Here is a 16497-nt window from a genome sequence, read left to right as displayed (position 1 = left end):
CAAGCAGCTTGTAGATACCAAGAAGCTCCAAGATGAGAGAGGACATGGCAAGTCTTGCTGGTATTCTTACTGTCAGGGCATCGATGGCTTGCTTCGGTGAAGGAAAATTACTTGTATGCACCCAGGTTGTTCTTTCACTCCCTTGTGTTTTCTTCTTACATTCAGATACTGCTTAGCTACACCAGGGCAAAGAGCAAAGGCGCTTGAGAGGCTCAGGCCATGTAGGGTCTGTTGTCATCTTTGCTGAAAGTCTGCTAGGTAAGTCATTTTTCTTCTGTGCCTCCATTTACCATCACTCATTTTTTATTCTTAGTTATTTAGCTTACAAGGTCTTCAGAACATGCACAGTTCATAACTATGTGTCAGTAAAGTTCCCAGGACGCTAAAATGCTGATTTTTGTCAAGATGAGAGGGTAACATGGCTACAGAATAAATTAGGAAAAGAGACGGCTAAACTAAACTTAGCTGCAGCCTGAAAATAAAGAAAATCGTGCTTATTGAAGAAAATTTGCGTTTTACAAGAACTGTGCCTTACAGACTGAAAATACAAACCTCCTTTACAAAAAGGCAGTTGTACCATTACCATTTTTGTGAACACATCTGGTCAATGTTGATGTGTATCTTTTCTTTTTGTTACAGACTAAAATGTTTTTGAGTGATCTCTTCTGACCCACCATTGCCCCTCTTTGTTTAGCGTTCAATTCTGTCAGCCCCTTCAAAATGTAGTGTTCCCCTACGCTGCCATTAAGTTGAATAATACATGCATATGACTTAATCCAAGCTGTCTCCTGCAGTTAGTCGCCTTCTGGAGAGTATCCAGGTGTTGCTTGAAAAGAGATGGCTGGGAAAGAAATAAACAATTTCACTTGACGAATTGGCCAGTGTATCTTTTGTCTCAGCCATATTTCACTTTGAAAATCTTGTTCAAATAAAATAATTGTGCTTGAGACATAAGGGGGGGAGGGGAGGGGTGGGGTGTTCACCCATGCAGCTCAAAGCTTTGTATAAAGACGGTAAAACATAATTATCCCAGGCAAACAGAAGAGGAAACCGAGGCATAGCCCTTGGGTTAAACTCAGTAGAAAGGCAAAGAGAGAAACCCAGGTAGTCTGGAGTATTTGGCCTCCTTCAAATATTAGCAAGATTCCTTTCTGCATTAGCCATCCTTTCTGCGAAACAGAAAATGTTCCTGCTCGGAGTGCAAAAACATGCCTAAAATGTAATGCTCTCTGTACGACTCTGGGTTACCAGGTGGGCAACGACACTTTCCCACTGTAAGAGCAGTAAATGTGAGAAAAATAAATGGCTAGTTCATTTTTGCAAGGAAGGTGCTGCAGCATCACTGCGAACACAAGGAGCTTGGTATTCCTGAAGTGTTTTTGCATGATTATTTTTTAGGTTCACTCTTCAGTTACATAACAACATATGCTTTCCCTATTTACAATGTTAAAATAGACCGAGATAAAAAAAAAAATATACTCCCACTGCGAACGATATGGCACTGACGTCTACTACTGATACACCGATGTCTTTTCCCACCAAAGCCAGCTAGATGCTGCCTCAATCTGCCATGTAAAGTCTGTAATCTCAGAGCCATAAAGTATAGCAATGTGCAAGGAAATGAACCCAAAGAAAAAGCTTGGCAATCAGAACTTGGAGATTGTCCCTTAAAGTGTCGGTAGCTGCCTGGATCTTCCTAGTGTTCCCAGCGGATATTTTGGGTTGAAAGAAAGAAATGCCTCAGCTAAGTCTGAAGGCACCTGTTGGAAGGTGTCCCAAAATGTGGGGATTGTCAATAGCGGGGATCGGTCTACGCTGGTGGCAGATGTTTTATGCTCAATAGTGACTGGAAGGAAAATTTCCCACCCAGGAACTGTCAAGCACAAGAAGTCTGCAGTGTATTAAGAGCTTTAGAATAAAATACTAGGTTGTGGTAGAGGTTTGCTTTATGTGAAGCTTCTTTCTCGTCAAAATAATTTTGAGGAAGAATTGTTTTCCTTTTTTAACACCTGTTTTTGACATTTCTGAAATGGAAAAGCTTTTTGTGGTTGTCAAAATGACTCTGTTATGAAATGTAGATGTAGGTAGGGTAAGAAAGAAGTTATAACGAATACGTTTGAGGGATTCCTGCAAAGAGTTCTTGCACATGAAATAAAAATGTACGTTCTAGCACATCTCGACCTTCCCATGTCATAAACAAATGTGGAAATGGAAAGGGCAAATTCTCAGCTGTGCGCCGGGATTAAAACAAGCAGCAAAGCCCATCTCCTCTCAGCTCCACCCTGTGCCCTCCCTGTCCCCAGCACCTCCACTACCGTGAAGATTTTAAGCTTCAACCAGTCGCCCATAGCAAATCCCGGACCTGAAACCAGCGTGATGCTGAGGACACAAGGAATCTTTCTTTTTGGTGGACGATGGTTTTGAGAGAGAGTGGTGCCCGTTTGCTTCTGTGCAGAGGTTTGGACAGCCGCGCAAAGGCCCCGGTGGAGACGAATTGGTGGGCAGAGAGCAGGTGATAAGGTTAAAAGTGCACGATGGCTGCAGTTTTATCACTCGGATATCAGTAATGCGGACGTGCCTATGTGTGTTTGGATTCCAGGCACACGTATCTGAATACGCCTGTCTAAATCAAGCGGCTGCTCAAAACCTTTAGCAAGTGTCCTCAGCCAGAAACCCCGAAGCCTCCCGCGTTTACCTTCAACACGCATCGGGAACTGCCGCAGTGGGTTGCAAAGCGTTGTACTTAAGAAATGAAGTCTGGAGAGAAATGAGTCTTCTGTGCAATTATTTCATACTTTTTGGCTTCTCTGATTCAGTCTAGTGCTGAACCTCTCCCTTCTCTCCCCCTTCCCATTAGCCCCACGAGGCCTCCCTGACCTTACAATCCACCCACGGTTTCCATGTTACTGTCAGCCTCCTTACACTTGACTGATGAGAAATATGTGATTATTCAACACATCATAAAAACAGCCAGAGCAAATGAAGGAGAAATCTGGAAAGTATTTATAGAAAATCTGTAAACAATCATTGCAATTCAGCTATTCAAAGCTGTGCACACATTAGCTTGTTAGCTGTAGAGCCGTCAGATGTTCTTTGGTTCTTTTACCTTTTTTAAAAGTTAAGAACTGCTTTGTTATACTCCCAGCCATTTTGTATTTCATAGGCTTCTGTTTGCAGAAACAATTTCTTTTTGAGCTACAATAACCGAGAAGAGATTTTTTTTTCCTTATGACTACACATCACTTCATTGACTTCAGAGGTTTGACAAGCACCGATTCACTGACGTTGCTTGTGTGCTAAAAGGCTTCTTGAGGTGACTTCAAGCACATGCATCTGTTTGCTGCGTACAGCTCAACATCAGATTCAGATAAGTAGGAAGGAGGAGGTGAGAAAGAAGAAGCCGTGAAACTCTCCTGGAAAGCGACACAATGCAACGGTGGGACACGCATTGCAAAGTCTCTCTTCTCTGTGAGAGGCAGGGGTGTTTCTTACTCACCATAGCATGATTTAACCAGAGTGGGATGATTCCATCAAGGCTTTTGGGGTAAACCAGCTCTCGATTGTAGGTATACAGTGTCCAAAAGGATATAGACACAAACTGGAACCAAAATACAAAATGAAAGAAATTTCAAAATGAAAGACAAACCTAACTGATGGGATTTGGCTAGTGCTTTCATTTCTAAGAAGGCAAAACATCTCCTACATGAAATGTGGTGATATTGCCAGATAAACTCACATATCTCACATGTTACAACATAAAGAAAGGAATTTACTCTGAGCTGCAGTGTTCTGTGTTGATACTGCGAGAAAAACCTCCTTTATAAACTACCAACACTGACATTTTCTGTGGAATACTAGCTTTAAACTTCCCCCCCGCCGCCTCCTTTGCAGATGGGATCTTTTGATGGTCCAGAAGTTCTCCTCGAGGGATTGACTGTCAAGCCACAGCATTTGTTCTGCTCAGTAACAAAGTAAAAACAGATCTTGGTAAGACAGTTCACATAAAACTTACCCTTATCTTTGCAATTCATAAGGCTAATTCCTAAACTGCAGGTGCAAGCCGCGCTGTGGGCACCCATCTTTTTCCCAACAGAGAAAGATTTACAGTGGGAGAACTTAACTGCAGGAGATGAACCCTGGTATCAGTTACTGATACCTGGAAGCTGATTTGCACTTTTTTGGTCTGGCTTTGTATTTGAGCACACTTTGTGCTTGGGGTTGGAAATCAGGGACGTGAGATGCTGGAAGAATAAGACTACCCTGTGCCTCTGTCCTGCGGGCATGGTGAGGATCCCTGGGGGGAATATGACAGCAGCATCGTGAATACAGCTGTGCAGGGAAGCTAAATTAGCCAGTCTCTCTGTCTCCATCCCTGGCAGGACTTTTTTAGTGAGCTAGCTGGCTGAGCTCCTTGTGGACCAGATTTAAGCAGCACTTCTCAGCCCTTTGAGATTCAGAGGTGGCTGCAGGCTTCACTCACACAGAGCAGTACCTACATATATAACGCACCGGTTCGTGTCCAACCCACAGGACCAGATAAACAGCCTTTCAATAAACAGCATTGTCTGTGAGGGAGTAGGTGATCCGTGGTGAATCTGACATAGGCTGTGACTACAATTATTTTCCTGTGAATCTGTTTCTCTCCAGCGCTTATTTAAAGCCACACTGGAGTCAGAGAAGGAGATGGGAGATTCTGCTGCCTCTTAGGTACCCTCTCGTGTCCTCCTGGCCCGTGCTGCCCTTTAGAGAAATGCCCTGAATCGATAAACCCACAGCTATTTGGACTATGAGATTAATGAAGAGGTTACACCTCATTCACCCTTTGGGGTCAACCTGTATTCACTCAGGGACAGCAACCCTAAAGTTTGTGCAAGAGGCCTTGCATTCAACCATGACAAGCTCAGCACTGTTTCCTCTTCTAAACGCTCCAAATCCATTTTCAAATGGTAAGAGAGAGCCTACAGTTCTTATCTATTTTATACATGTGTATGTTATGCTGCTATACACCCCTAATCATTTATGCATACATAATTTTTACATACAGAGGTTACTTACTGTGGACACTGGGAAAGCCAGGACACTGAAAAGAAGGTCTCTGCTGGAAATTATGCACTTAGCACATCGCAGTTTCTTAATTAGTCTCAACACATCAGCCAGGAAGGACACCCCATAGAAGACAGCCTGCAAAACCTAAAGTAATTACACCTAATGAGGGAAACTCATCCAGCTTTCATTAGCACGTTCCTCAATGAACTCTGTTCTTGCTCTTCAGGGAGCTGTTTTGTTCCTGAGATGCAAGCCTGTGTAGAGGGAAATAGCTGTTGGCTAAATCTTTTTTACTAACGGAAACTGATTAAATAAAGTTGTTCGGGAGGTAACTTTAACAGTATCTCATTTAATAGACTAAACAGAGATGTGTAATGTGATTCAGATGGGAGAGGTGGCAGGACATGTTGAAAGCCAGCTCCTTCACACTTCCTATGTTAATTGTTATGTTCAAGTTATCTGTGTAGGAACAGGAGAGAACAAAATATGCCAGGAAATGTTTCCTGTAAAGCAATTGCTAGATAGCTTCTCCCCCCATTTAGCCAACACAGGGCCTTCTTTCCAGGGACTCAGGGTGCAGTTGATCTCAGTGTCAAGTAGCTCAAAATGCTCTAACGTGAGAATTAGGTGTGGAAGTTATCAAAACCAGAACCTCTTTTGCTGAACTCAGAGGGATTCAGGAAAGGATTTCAAGTGCTTAAAAGCAGAAATCCAGACTTCAGTAACCAAAACTGAGCAAGTTAAACTATTTATAACTATTGAATTTTGGAGCTCTGCGTGTGTGTTGTTTTGGGTTGGTTTTTTTTTTCTTTCCTTAAATCATTTACAAGTAATGAGGATGGGGTGGTTTGGGGAGGGTGCTGGGAGGATTTGGTAAAGAATTAGGTAAGTGCACAGCGACAAAACAGAATTCTGCAAACTGTGTATGAAATTGCCACAATATTGTGGTTTAAACCAATATTGCTTTTTTGATTACTTCATCTTCTCTCCTAACACTGCACAGGGGATCTTGTTAAATGAGATTTGTCAGATGCACAAAGGCAAAGCCTTGCAGAAAAATATTTCTCCCGTTACCTTGCATTCAGCACTGAGTCTAGTTCAGTTCTGTTAACTCACGGTGCGGCCTCTTCTTTTTAAGGCTAGGTTGTCCCAGAGTGATGCAATATGGGAAATGCAGCGTACTGCAAACGCCGGACCAGCTAGCGATGCTTAAACGGAAAGAGGCTGTGTTACAGCTTTCAGGATGAGATCTCTTTTGCCATGATCTTACTCTGAACTGGATATTTATTTAGAGCAAAACGTCTGAAGTTGTGGCCAGTTACTTCATCAGTTTCTGAAGGAGCTGAGAAGGGTGGTGCTTGGGAGGGGACAGAATTAGTGCAATGCTTTTCCATCAGAAATTCCTTTATCATCAAAATATCTGAGGGAAGGAGGGGACTATGATTTCACCGTGCCCGTTGTCAAACAAGGGTTTCTGCAAGCTTTAGTTTGCAGAGACTGACTCTTCCTGGGGAGCAAAATGAGCGTAGTTTGCATGGCCGAAGTATCCTTGCAGTTATCCGCAAGCATCCCCATCCATTTTGTGGCTTCCCAGCAAAGGGAAAAGATACATCCCTCCTTCCCTATCCTTTCTGCAGTCCAGATGGCAGCCACCGCAGACTGCAGCCGGGTGCCCCTGGTGGGGTGTCCCCCCTCCCTGCGCAGACCCACAGCGGTGGAGGTAGGGAGGTGCTGGCACGGGCTGGGTGACTGGCCCAGGGACACCCAGGACGAGGTATCAGAGGTCGTGCACCACCCGGTTCAGCTGCAAAGCCCCGTGTTTCCTCTCAAGAGCATGGGGTGAACAGCCACGTTTTTACATAAAAACAACCCAAGCAGCTTCATCAGAACCCACATATGGTTTTGTTCAATTCTGAGGCACCCAAACCAGCTCTTTCAAATGTGGTTTTCTCTCTCTCTCTCCCCCCATTATCACAATTAGCCTCTGTAACTGCAGGCGCAATTTCAGTCAGTAGGGATTCAGCCCTCCAAGTCACAGGTCTAGTTCAGAAAAGTCCGTACTGGGGCGCAGCGTACTTCAACCCAAGCACACGTTCAACCCAAACATCTGCCCCAGTCCCCGGCCTCACCAGGACACCAAAACCAAGTCCTTGAAGAACTAAGAAAAACCTGGTAATAAACAGAAGCTCTTGTTACACCCTGCAGAGTCAACAGTAACTTTCTGTAAAAAGCATGAAAAATGAACATGAGGATGGTGACAGTCTGGTGACACATGGTGACTAATTGCCAATAAAGCAATTAGGGAGAGGCCTGGTTCCCAGAGGATGGGGCTATTATTATCTTGTTCATGGTCAGCCTTACATTAATCATGGGACAGGGATAGGCTACTTCTTCCCCCCACTTTCAAAATTAACTAAAACAAACATTTCTGAAAAGAAACAGTCCTAAAACAGCCACATTCTCAGCCTGGTAAATATTCTGTCATATGCAGGGGAGGACAATGTTATCTTCTGTATGGAAAATGCTTATCTGAGTGTGTAACCTGACCCATTTCTCTGGCTGAATACGGAGAAGAACAACTCCTGAAGAAGTTTGAACTCAGTCAGTCTCAGGAGCTTGTTTTTGCCCTGCTCATAGCTCTACCCTTGTCCGTCCCTGTGGGTTCAAAGGCGTTTCAGTCAGTTTGTGATCACCCTGTATTTCCAGGAGCAATGGAAGAATATACAAGTAATTTTCAAGCTAGAAAACTGAACCTAGCTAGAACCATCCCTAGTAATGCTCAGTCTGGCAGAGCGCGCTACCGGTAGACTGGAGTCAGAGCTCCAAACCCATGCTCTTCCAGGCTTTATTCCTGTAAGAAAGGTGCATCCAAATCTCGCAGCCCTTCACTATGGGAAAATGTTGACATTAAAAAAAAAAAAAAAATTACATGAAAACATCAAATTATTCCAGATGTCCTGTGAGTTTCCCAAATAGCAGTGCTGGCGCTCACAAATCCATTGCAGCCACTCATGGAATATAAATCTGCTGGCTGTAAATAAAGAGGATCCCCTAAAGTATTCCCACACAAACAGAAGGAAGACTGGAAGCATTCAGAAAGCTAACAATTAACCCAAAGAAGAGAATATGGATATGATTATCCGTGTTGGAGAGATGCCGCTTTCCTCTCTAGACCCACAACGCTCCATGGCACTAGGTGCTGTAGAAATGCTAAATTTGACCAGATCGATTTTCCAAACTGAGAGTCATAGTGACAAAGACAAACCTTAATTTTTATCTGCTGCAGTGATCAAAGGGGTGTTTCTGTTTAACTAACCTGACATGATTTACTTTCGTGTATAAGATCTAGCCATATGTGTATATTGAAATCTCCAACTAGTACAAATAAATCGGGCTCCAAGCTCTGCCCTTAAGGGGGCATAAATCCAATATTCCAAATAGGCTATTAGACATAACAGTCAACTTTTAGTGTAGACACACATCCATTCACATGATAGAGACCTGGAAAATATGTATACTAAATACTGGGTCTATTTTGAAATAAATAAAAAACAGCTTTCAAGAGAATTGAAAAGTATTTCAATTACGAGAGACAAAGGCATAAGGAATAAAATGGGGCAGGAATGCAATTAATAGTTTTTAAAGGTACAGTGTGCTCATTATGCAATGATTTACTAATAGATTTACAGCAGTGAGCAGATTTTTACGAGCTTGGATATTTCAGGCAATGAATGATTCAGCTTGTACTGTTTTGTGTCACAGACAAATGGATACAAAACTGTTTTTATCTGTCATTTCTGCTTGTTCAATAATCGGTCAATGAACTCCTCTGGTACAAAACCCACTTATCTCTTTTTTTTTCCCCTACAAAAATATTTCCTTTCTGAATCTTGATTGCTATGATCATTAACTAGATAAATGAATCTGAAGTCACGTCAGAGCTGTAGCTCTCTTGGGAGAGCTGCATGACTAGCGAGGAATTGAATGAGGTGATAAAAGAGGGTCATATCTAGAAAAAATTCTTCCAGCATCCCTCCAGCAGAGCTAGGAGTCAAGCTGCATTTCCATCCCCGGAAAATGTCACATTTCCCAGTATTTCCATTTTGGATGAGAGCAAGCCGGCCACAGCAGCTTTCCACAGAAGGAAGTTTTCAAATGCAATTCCAAAGAGCTAAGAGGAATTTTGGGGGAAAATTTCCAAGTGATTCAGTCAGCTGGTGCCAGAAGCCAGGCAATCACAGTCTGGCAGGAGACAGGCAGAAGAGCTGGGCAAGCGCTCTGCGTGCCTGGCTCTGGGGAAGCCTCCAAGGTACGGCCCAGCCCTGCCCAGCGCGGCGGTTCCACCGAACCAGCACAGCCCAGCGAGAAGCTTTTGCCTGATCTTCTTCCCCAGGACCGTACCTCCCGGCATCCCGAGGCGTCTCCTGGGACTACGTCCAAAGGCACAGAAACGTAACGCATCGGGTGTGCACCTGATGGACGTCTGTGGTTGACAGCCGCCTCCCGTTCCTTGATGTCCCTCAGCAGCAGCAGGGAGTGGTTTAATGCCAAACCATGGGACGGCTCTTCTAGGTCCTGGGGAGCCCCACAGGGAGCTCCATGGTCCCCTGGACCATGTTGTCTTCTCACCTTCTTCCTCTCTTATACAGCGGCTCAGGAAAATTTTGCCACCTGGAGATACCAACAAACGCTGTCCAAATCAGCGGGAGAAGGGGGGATGAGGGCATTTCTCTCCCCGTGCCCCTCTCCCTTTTGGGCAATCCTTCCTTGAAAAAAACGTCGTCTCTGTAGAACAAGGACTACTGGCCATGAAGGAGTGATTTTGCACATGCTGCCCCATTGCCACATTTTCTGTGTGAGAGAGAGGCAACATCTTCAGCCCAAACCATGTCCCTGTTGGCTGACAGCACTGTTTTAGCGTCGGGATTGGATTAATAAGTGGTTAAAATATGGGAGACAAAGGACTGGAGAAGTGGAGCAAGGGCTCCTGTTCACGGAGATTTAATGAGACCTGAGCTGTTCAGCAGATCCGTAAATGAGCTGGGGAAGGGAGCAAACACTGAGGTGGTAAAGCTTTGTAAATCTTTTTTTTTTTTTTTTTTTCTCTGTCAAAGCGAAGCCTGACTGCAAAATTGCCGGAGAATCTCAGGATGCTGAGTGCCTGAGAGATCAAATAGCAGGTGAAAATCAGTGTTGGTAAATGCAATGTAATGCATTTCAGAAAAAAAAGCAACTTCAATTATATATTTTTCAACAGTGGGTTCTAAATTAACTATCGCCATCCAGGAAAGAAATCACTGTGGATAGCGCTCTCAAATTGCCAGCTGCTTGCTCACCAGTAATCAAAAAAGACAAATAGAGAGTTAAGAATTGTTAAGAAATAAACAACAGAAGAGGAAACACCTTTAGGCCACTGTATAAATCCATGCTGTGCTCATAGCTCGACCACTGCAGCCTGCCCTACTTACCCCTTTCTGAAACTAGAAAAACTACTGCAAAGGGTGACAAGGATGCTTTAATGAAAGAAGCAGCCCTTTGTGAAGAGAGATTAAAAAGGCTCGGACTTCCAGCTTGCAGAAGAGAATAACCGAGGGGAAAATCTGGTGGAGGTCTCTAATGAGTGGCAAAGAAAAAGTGAACAGGGGTGGACAATTAAATTATAACACAGAACTAAAGAGGCATTGAATTCAGTTGTCAGGAAGCTGGTTTACACCATCAAAATGAACTGCTCTTTCACACAAGGCACACTTGCCTCATGGCACTCATTGCCACAGGATAGGGAAGGTACCAAAAGTATGAACAGGTATGTTTTTCCTTTAGATAGATGAAGGGAAGGCTTTGAATGGGTATTAGCTACCTCTGGATTTCTCTTCTGACTGGGCACATCAGTATGCCAGCGTGAGGGTAGAGTCACGGAAAGTTCATTTTACACTTACACATGCTCTTGTCTTGTGCAGCCTTTCCCTGATCATCCACTGCTTGTCACTAAGGGAAGATGAATGATAATTTCAATGAGTATTTCTGCATGCCAAAATACTGGGAGATGGGTTACTTGCTTTCTCCTCTTGATCTCATGCTTTAGAGTTGTGTCATATACTGCGTGATAGATCTCATTATAATGGTGCCAGGGGATGGGTGTGGAGATGCTGTTTTGCCTGAAGGTATGGCTGATACTTTAATGGGGCCAGCTTCCCCAAAAAACAAAGGAGAGGAGCTGGGCACCCAGTCTCTTGCCTCGGACTTGGCTGGTGATGTTTTAGTCTACTGACATATGTCCCAGCAGGACAAACTGAATATCCTTAAGGTTGTGAATCCTGACCATTTGATCGCTGGCATTTCAGAAAAATTAATTTTTAAACCATCACAAAAAGCCTAGATGTACTGATACAAAGACAACATAGCAACAAACCATACATGTGCCATCCTGACTGCAGCGATATATGTGCCCTCATCCTTCCACAGCCGACTTGGCCACTTAGAAGGGCACCGTGGCTCCCTGAAGCCCAGGCTGTTGTAGCCACCTCACATGCCATTCACTGCCTCCTAGTTGCAAATATTTCACAGAGTCACAGAATGGTTGAGGTTGGAAGGGACCTAAATTTCGCAGCCTCTTGGGGGTCTCCAAAGGCCCCACTTGGAGCTAGGGAGCCTTTAAATTTCCATGGAACTCCACCATGGGGTGTCTCCTTCTAAAGAGTAAAAGTAGAGACAAACACACCCCGGGCCAGACCTCCCACTGATATTTAACTCTTGACGGTCACACAGAATGGACGAAAGGCTGCGGAGGTCCCTGCGGTCATCCTTCAGATTAGCAAGTGCCCCTGAACTTTGTCCCTTGTAGGAACCCTCTCCACACGCCTGGTCTTTCCACCCCACTGCCACCAGTCAGTGAGGAACCGCTCGGGCTGTGAACAAGCCTTCTCCCCCAGGGTATCTCACGTGCTTTCGTTTTGATTTCTGTCTTGTGAAATGTTAGCATATTAGGCAAAGCAGAACACATTACGGTCTATGTTTTTCTGTGTACTGTTAGGAAATGCAGCAAGCAGCTGAGAGCACTGTTAAAACACATGTACTAATGTCACAATCACCTCTCTCTGCAGGCTGGAATTTCTTTCCCTCGGGCTCTCAGCTGATTGTCAAACTAAGCATGTACTCTGAATGGCTAAATTAGCACCCGTGCTATGCTTTGTTTTACCTTTTTCTGTAATTTACAGGACAGAAAAGCCTATTAAAAAACTGAAGTACAACTTCAAGCAGCATTATAATGTGTATTGAATTAAGGGTTAGATAACATGCATCAGACTTGCAGATGTCCTGGCTGGACGTATGCTACCTTTCTGTCCTTCTCCTCACTGGTAGCTTGTCTCTTTTACAAGGAGGCAGCTAGCTTCAGAGGACTTTCTGAAAGCGAAGTAGCCCACCAGCCAATATTCTTTCTGCATAAAACCTGTGAGCACGTTTCACAGCACAAGCATGGATCCCTACTTAGTTTCCTTTTGGGTATAAAGCGTTAAAGGAAGCAGTTTAACAGCAGCAAATATACCAGCTGCATATGTCTTGAGGCACAGATGGCAGACAAACAAATAGACAAATTGGTATCACTGTACAACATGATTTGCTTACCAGATTGAGGACTGTCAAATATTTCCACTGCCCACCGTAAAGAAACACTTCAGATGGCCGCTCTTCTGTTCTTACGTGTGTGATTGAATAGGCAACGAAAAAATACCAGACAAAAGCAAGGCAATGGTACGTTGCGAGAGTAGAGATTTCCATGCTTTAGCTAAGAGCAAGTGATAATCGGGACAAAAGCAGCTTTTCTCTTAAGGTCCTCGGTCGCTGTGCATGGGAAATGGCAGGGCAGGAGGGTGTACTTCGGAGCAGACTCGGGACACGTTGTTGCCGCTTTGCTCTCGTCAAAAGAAATAATCACAAGGCTGCGAACTTTGCTTCTATTTGTTTCCCTTTTCACTGTACAGATAGGCGGGGGGGGGGCAAGAAGAATAGGCTTATTCCCCAGATTTAAATGCTTTGCTCAAGATTAGCGGATTAGTTGCAGAGTTACATAAGTTTTGGGGGGTTTTTTTGCAAAAGTGGGGGGAGCTTTGCTGCTGATTTTGTGTAACGGGCTGTCACGCTTCGGGTAGCAAGTGAAAACAAGTGGCATTTTCCTCACTCATAGTGGTGGGTGCAGCCATTTCTCCAGCTCAGCCTGGGAAGCCTCTGTGACTGTTTTTCCCTTGTGCCAAAGGAAGAAGTGGGAAACATAACGGCCTGTGAAAGAAAAAAACGAGTTGATTTGTTGATAGGCTATGGAGGTGGCAAGGAAGCTGAGAGGATTCGTAGGCAAAGGTCCTTGGGGTTGAAAATCAGTGCGAGCGTTGACATTTTTTTGTGGGAAAAGGCTCCGCCGCCTTTACGCCGCTCCACGCCGCTGCGATCCATCACCACCGTGCTCGGCAGGTCGGCCAAACCCTGAGTCGCTTTGAAGCTCTGGCAGGGATGGAGACACAGGGCAAAGGCCTTGGGTGACAAACCCTAAGCACTGAGCAGGGAGTCTCGCCTACCTGCTTCTTTACGTGCTGCCATCCACTTTCAGACAGCCCCTCTTCCCTGGCGCAACATTATCGCACCGTCGGGGCTGGGGTAAAGAAGAGAAGAACCGATGCTCACGCAACAACCCTAAAATGAAGCGATCAAAAAAGTTCTCATGGAAATGCTCATTTTTCCCTCCCTAATTAGCACTGGAAAACACACATGGCATTTGCTATTTGGGCCAGAGTCTCCGTAATTGCAGTGCTGTCAGCAGTAATTGCCACCTGAGTGTTTCAGGGGGGCCTTGCCAGGCAGCGGGTACCATGCCCCAGCCCATGCCTGGACCTTGCCCACGCAGGACGGGGAGAGGGGGATGCTCTTCTCGCCCCTGCGGAGGCTGTCCCCGGGGGCAGGGCTGGGCTTCAGCCAAGCAGACTGGATTAAAGGATCTCTTTTTTTTTGCCCCTCTAACTGGCCTACAGGCAGCATTGAGCAATCTGCTGTGTTTTGGTTTGTTTTGGTTTTTCTCTTGCATTTTTTTTTCCCCCTGGTACCAGACATAAGGCTCCATGTGGGATGATTTCCTATGAACTCAGACAGCAATGTGGATGCATGTTGGGAAACAGCCCTTGCACTAAGGCACTTCAATATCTTCCTGTGTTTCATTGACTTCTCCCCTAATTGAGATTACCCGCATCCAGATTCCCCAGGCATTCCAGCCATCACAATCCCAGTGAAATATTTCTGCCTCACTTAGGAAAAATAAAGATGTAGATACTTTTGTGGTTGTTTGAGTTTGTAGGAGAAAACCCCTTGCCAGAAAAAGAAAAAAAAAAAAGAGATGGGAATATGTTTTTTGGACTCTGACAATGTCACCAGTCTTTTCCTAGGAAATCCAGCAAAAAGTTTTCAGCTGCCTTTACAAACTTTCTGTGGAGAGGCAGTGCTGTCGTGAGCGGTTCTTCCTCTGCTCCTCCTTGTTAAGACTCATCCCTGTGACAAAAGGCAGGAACAGAATAGGACCATGGCATGGAAGGGCCCTTTTTATTAGCAATTTGCATATCAAAGGCACCAAGCAGTCAGCACTTAACAAGTTATCTTCACACCAGCCTTTCTGAGGTTTTGCTGTAGAGCAACTTTAAAAATGGGAAGGCATGTGCTTCTGCTCAGTAGGTGCCCGAATGCATGCAAATGAATGTAAATGTATGGAAAATGACAAAGTATGTTTTTTCTTTTCTGGAGGATCTTGGCCAGTATTGCTGGGAAGGTGTCAAGTACAGTGACAGTTTTCTGATGTGGACACCTGTCCAACAGACTGAGACCATCTGCTTTGTTTTCCCATATACAAGCAGCAAGATACTTATCCTTCAGCCTAGATAAGGGATGAAGTTCAGATGTAGAAAAATGGCAAAGAAAGGATGAGAACCAGATAGGATCTGAAGGCTAATACCCCACAGTTCATGGAGTCTTTCTTATTTCACTGCAGTGAACAAATACACTGGAAAGCTCGTATCTTACACCTTCTCTCCACGGGTATGAACATCTACTCAAGGTTCAGTGGAACAGGAAATTCAGCCCCAAAGTTTTTGCAGGGGGTGGAGAGAAGGAGGAAAGAAGGAGCACATCGAAGCACGGGCAGATGTGCTGCTGCAGATCTAGCGGGATGGTTTAGGGAAATACCATTTTCTGTCTGCTTGGTATCACACCCCAGCTCACATCTGCTTCTCCCCTGGCACTGAGCCACATTCATGCACTCTGCCAACGCTCCCAGTCTGCTTCAGGGGCTCATCTGATTTGAGCAGCAACAGCTGACTTTGTACTGAAGCAAACTGGGAGCTCCCACTTTTAGTGCATTAACATGGGTCAGCTGAAGAATAGTAACGAGTAACTGGAGCTGTAAATCACGTTGTATACACAAAATGTCCTCTGCTCATGCCCTCTTCTAGAGGAGTGAGTTACGCCAGCTTGCCTGACTTTGCACCGAAATGGGCTTGACTCACACATATTATTAGTATGGTTCAGGTACAGAGATGACAGCAAACAGTGTAAACCAGTAATATCTTAGACCAACATGTCTGTTTGTAATGTCACTGCGTGTCTCCACTGATGGGCATGGTATTTCCAGGCTATCGAGCACTCCCCCATAAGTCTGTCGTTACCATACAGTGTTTAGTTACAACCTCAGCCTGTTGCTAATGAGGCAGCTGGTAGAAACAAATATTCCTGCTTCCTCATGGGCTGACAATTCGTTTAGAGACCAGTTAGGTGCCTTTCAAATATTCCTCTCTGTCAGGGCAGCATCCAGTGGTGGCAGAACAAGCGAGAGCAGCGCAGGAAATTACTGGCAGGTGACAGCAGTTATGGCCAGGTGGGAGGAAAGGATTCAAAGCCAAGCAAAGCCCTAGGAAAGGTTTGGGGGCCTCAAAAGCAAAACCGGTCTTTGTGCCTGGCTCTCTTTCCTAGGCACAATCTAAGAACAAGGGGCTGATGCGCGACTGGGACTTGTGTCTGTCAGAGGGATTTCATAGGGTGAAGAAAATATGAGGAGCTGGGTAAGTATGTTTTTCTTCTAGTTTCCTGACGGTTGTTTCTATTCTCAATGCAGTTCTATTATCTCATGCGTGGATTTCATAATTTATTTATCTTTAATTTACTGCTATTGTAAGCTGGCTTGCGTTAAGGGCGGCATTCCTTGAAAGCAGGGCCTGGGGCTGTTCTTGTACAACATCCTCTGCGCGCTATGGGAGCGTGTCCACAGTTAACAGACTCCATCTCTGCTACGTTCTGGTTTAGTTGCAGGTAATGCAGAGGTCTGCACGGAAGAAGCATTTTCTGATAAGCATTAGCCAAGAAAGCTTTTTAGCATGTAGTGCGAGGCTGCCTGAGCTCTATGTCCTCAGGGACGTCTGTAATAAT

The 16497-nt window shown here is 44.7% G+C and overlaps 1 protein-coding gene across 2 annotated transcripts in view; it reads right to left on the bottom strand.

Moving 5' to 3' along the window:
- Positions 1–13025, bottom strand: part of ADTRP (androgen dependent TFPI regulating protein) — a 32815-nt gene extending 19790 nt beyond the window's left edge. The window contains exons 1-3 of one of the 2 annotated variants that reach the window (XM_052772908.1): positions 12670–13025; positions 5056–5190; positions 3497–3598 (exon numbers count right to left, since the gene is read on the bottom strand). In XM_052772908.1, coding sequence (XP_052628868.1) covers positions 3497–3598; positions 5056–5190; positions 12670–12822 — 390 coding nt within the window. In that variant the 5' untranslated portion in view covers positions 12823–13025. The remainder of the gene's footprint in view (positions 1–3496; positions 3599–5055; positions 5191–12669) is intronic. The other variant, XM_052772985.1, reaches the window with a different exon arrangement.
- Between the last annotated feature and the right edge of the window lie 3472 nt (positions 13026–16497).

This window comes from Harpia harpyja, chromosome 1 (assembly GCF_026419915.1).
Source record: "Harpia harpyja isolate bHarHar1 chromosome 1, bHarHar1 primary haplotype, whole genome shotgun sequence".
Taxonomy (NCBI): Eukaryota; Metazoa; Chordata; class Aves; order Accipitriformes; family Accipitridae; genus Harpia; species Harpia harpyja.
The sequence above is the reverse complement of the archived record's forward strand: the minus strand, read 5'-3'. Positions and strand labels throughout refer to the sequence as shown.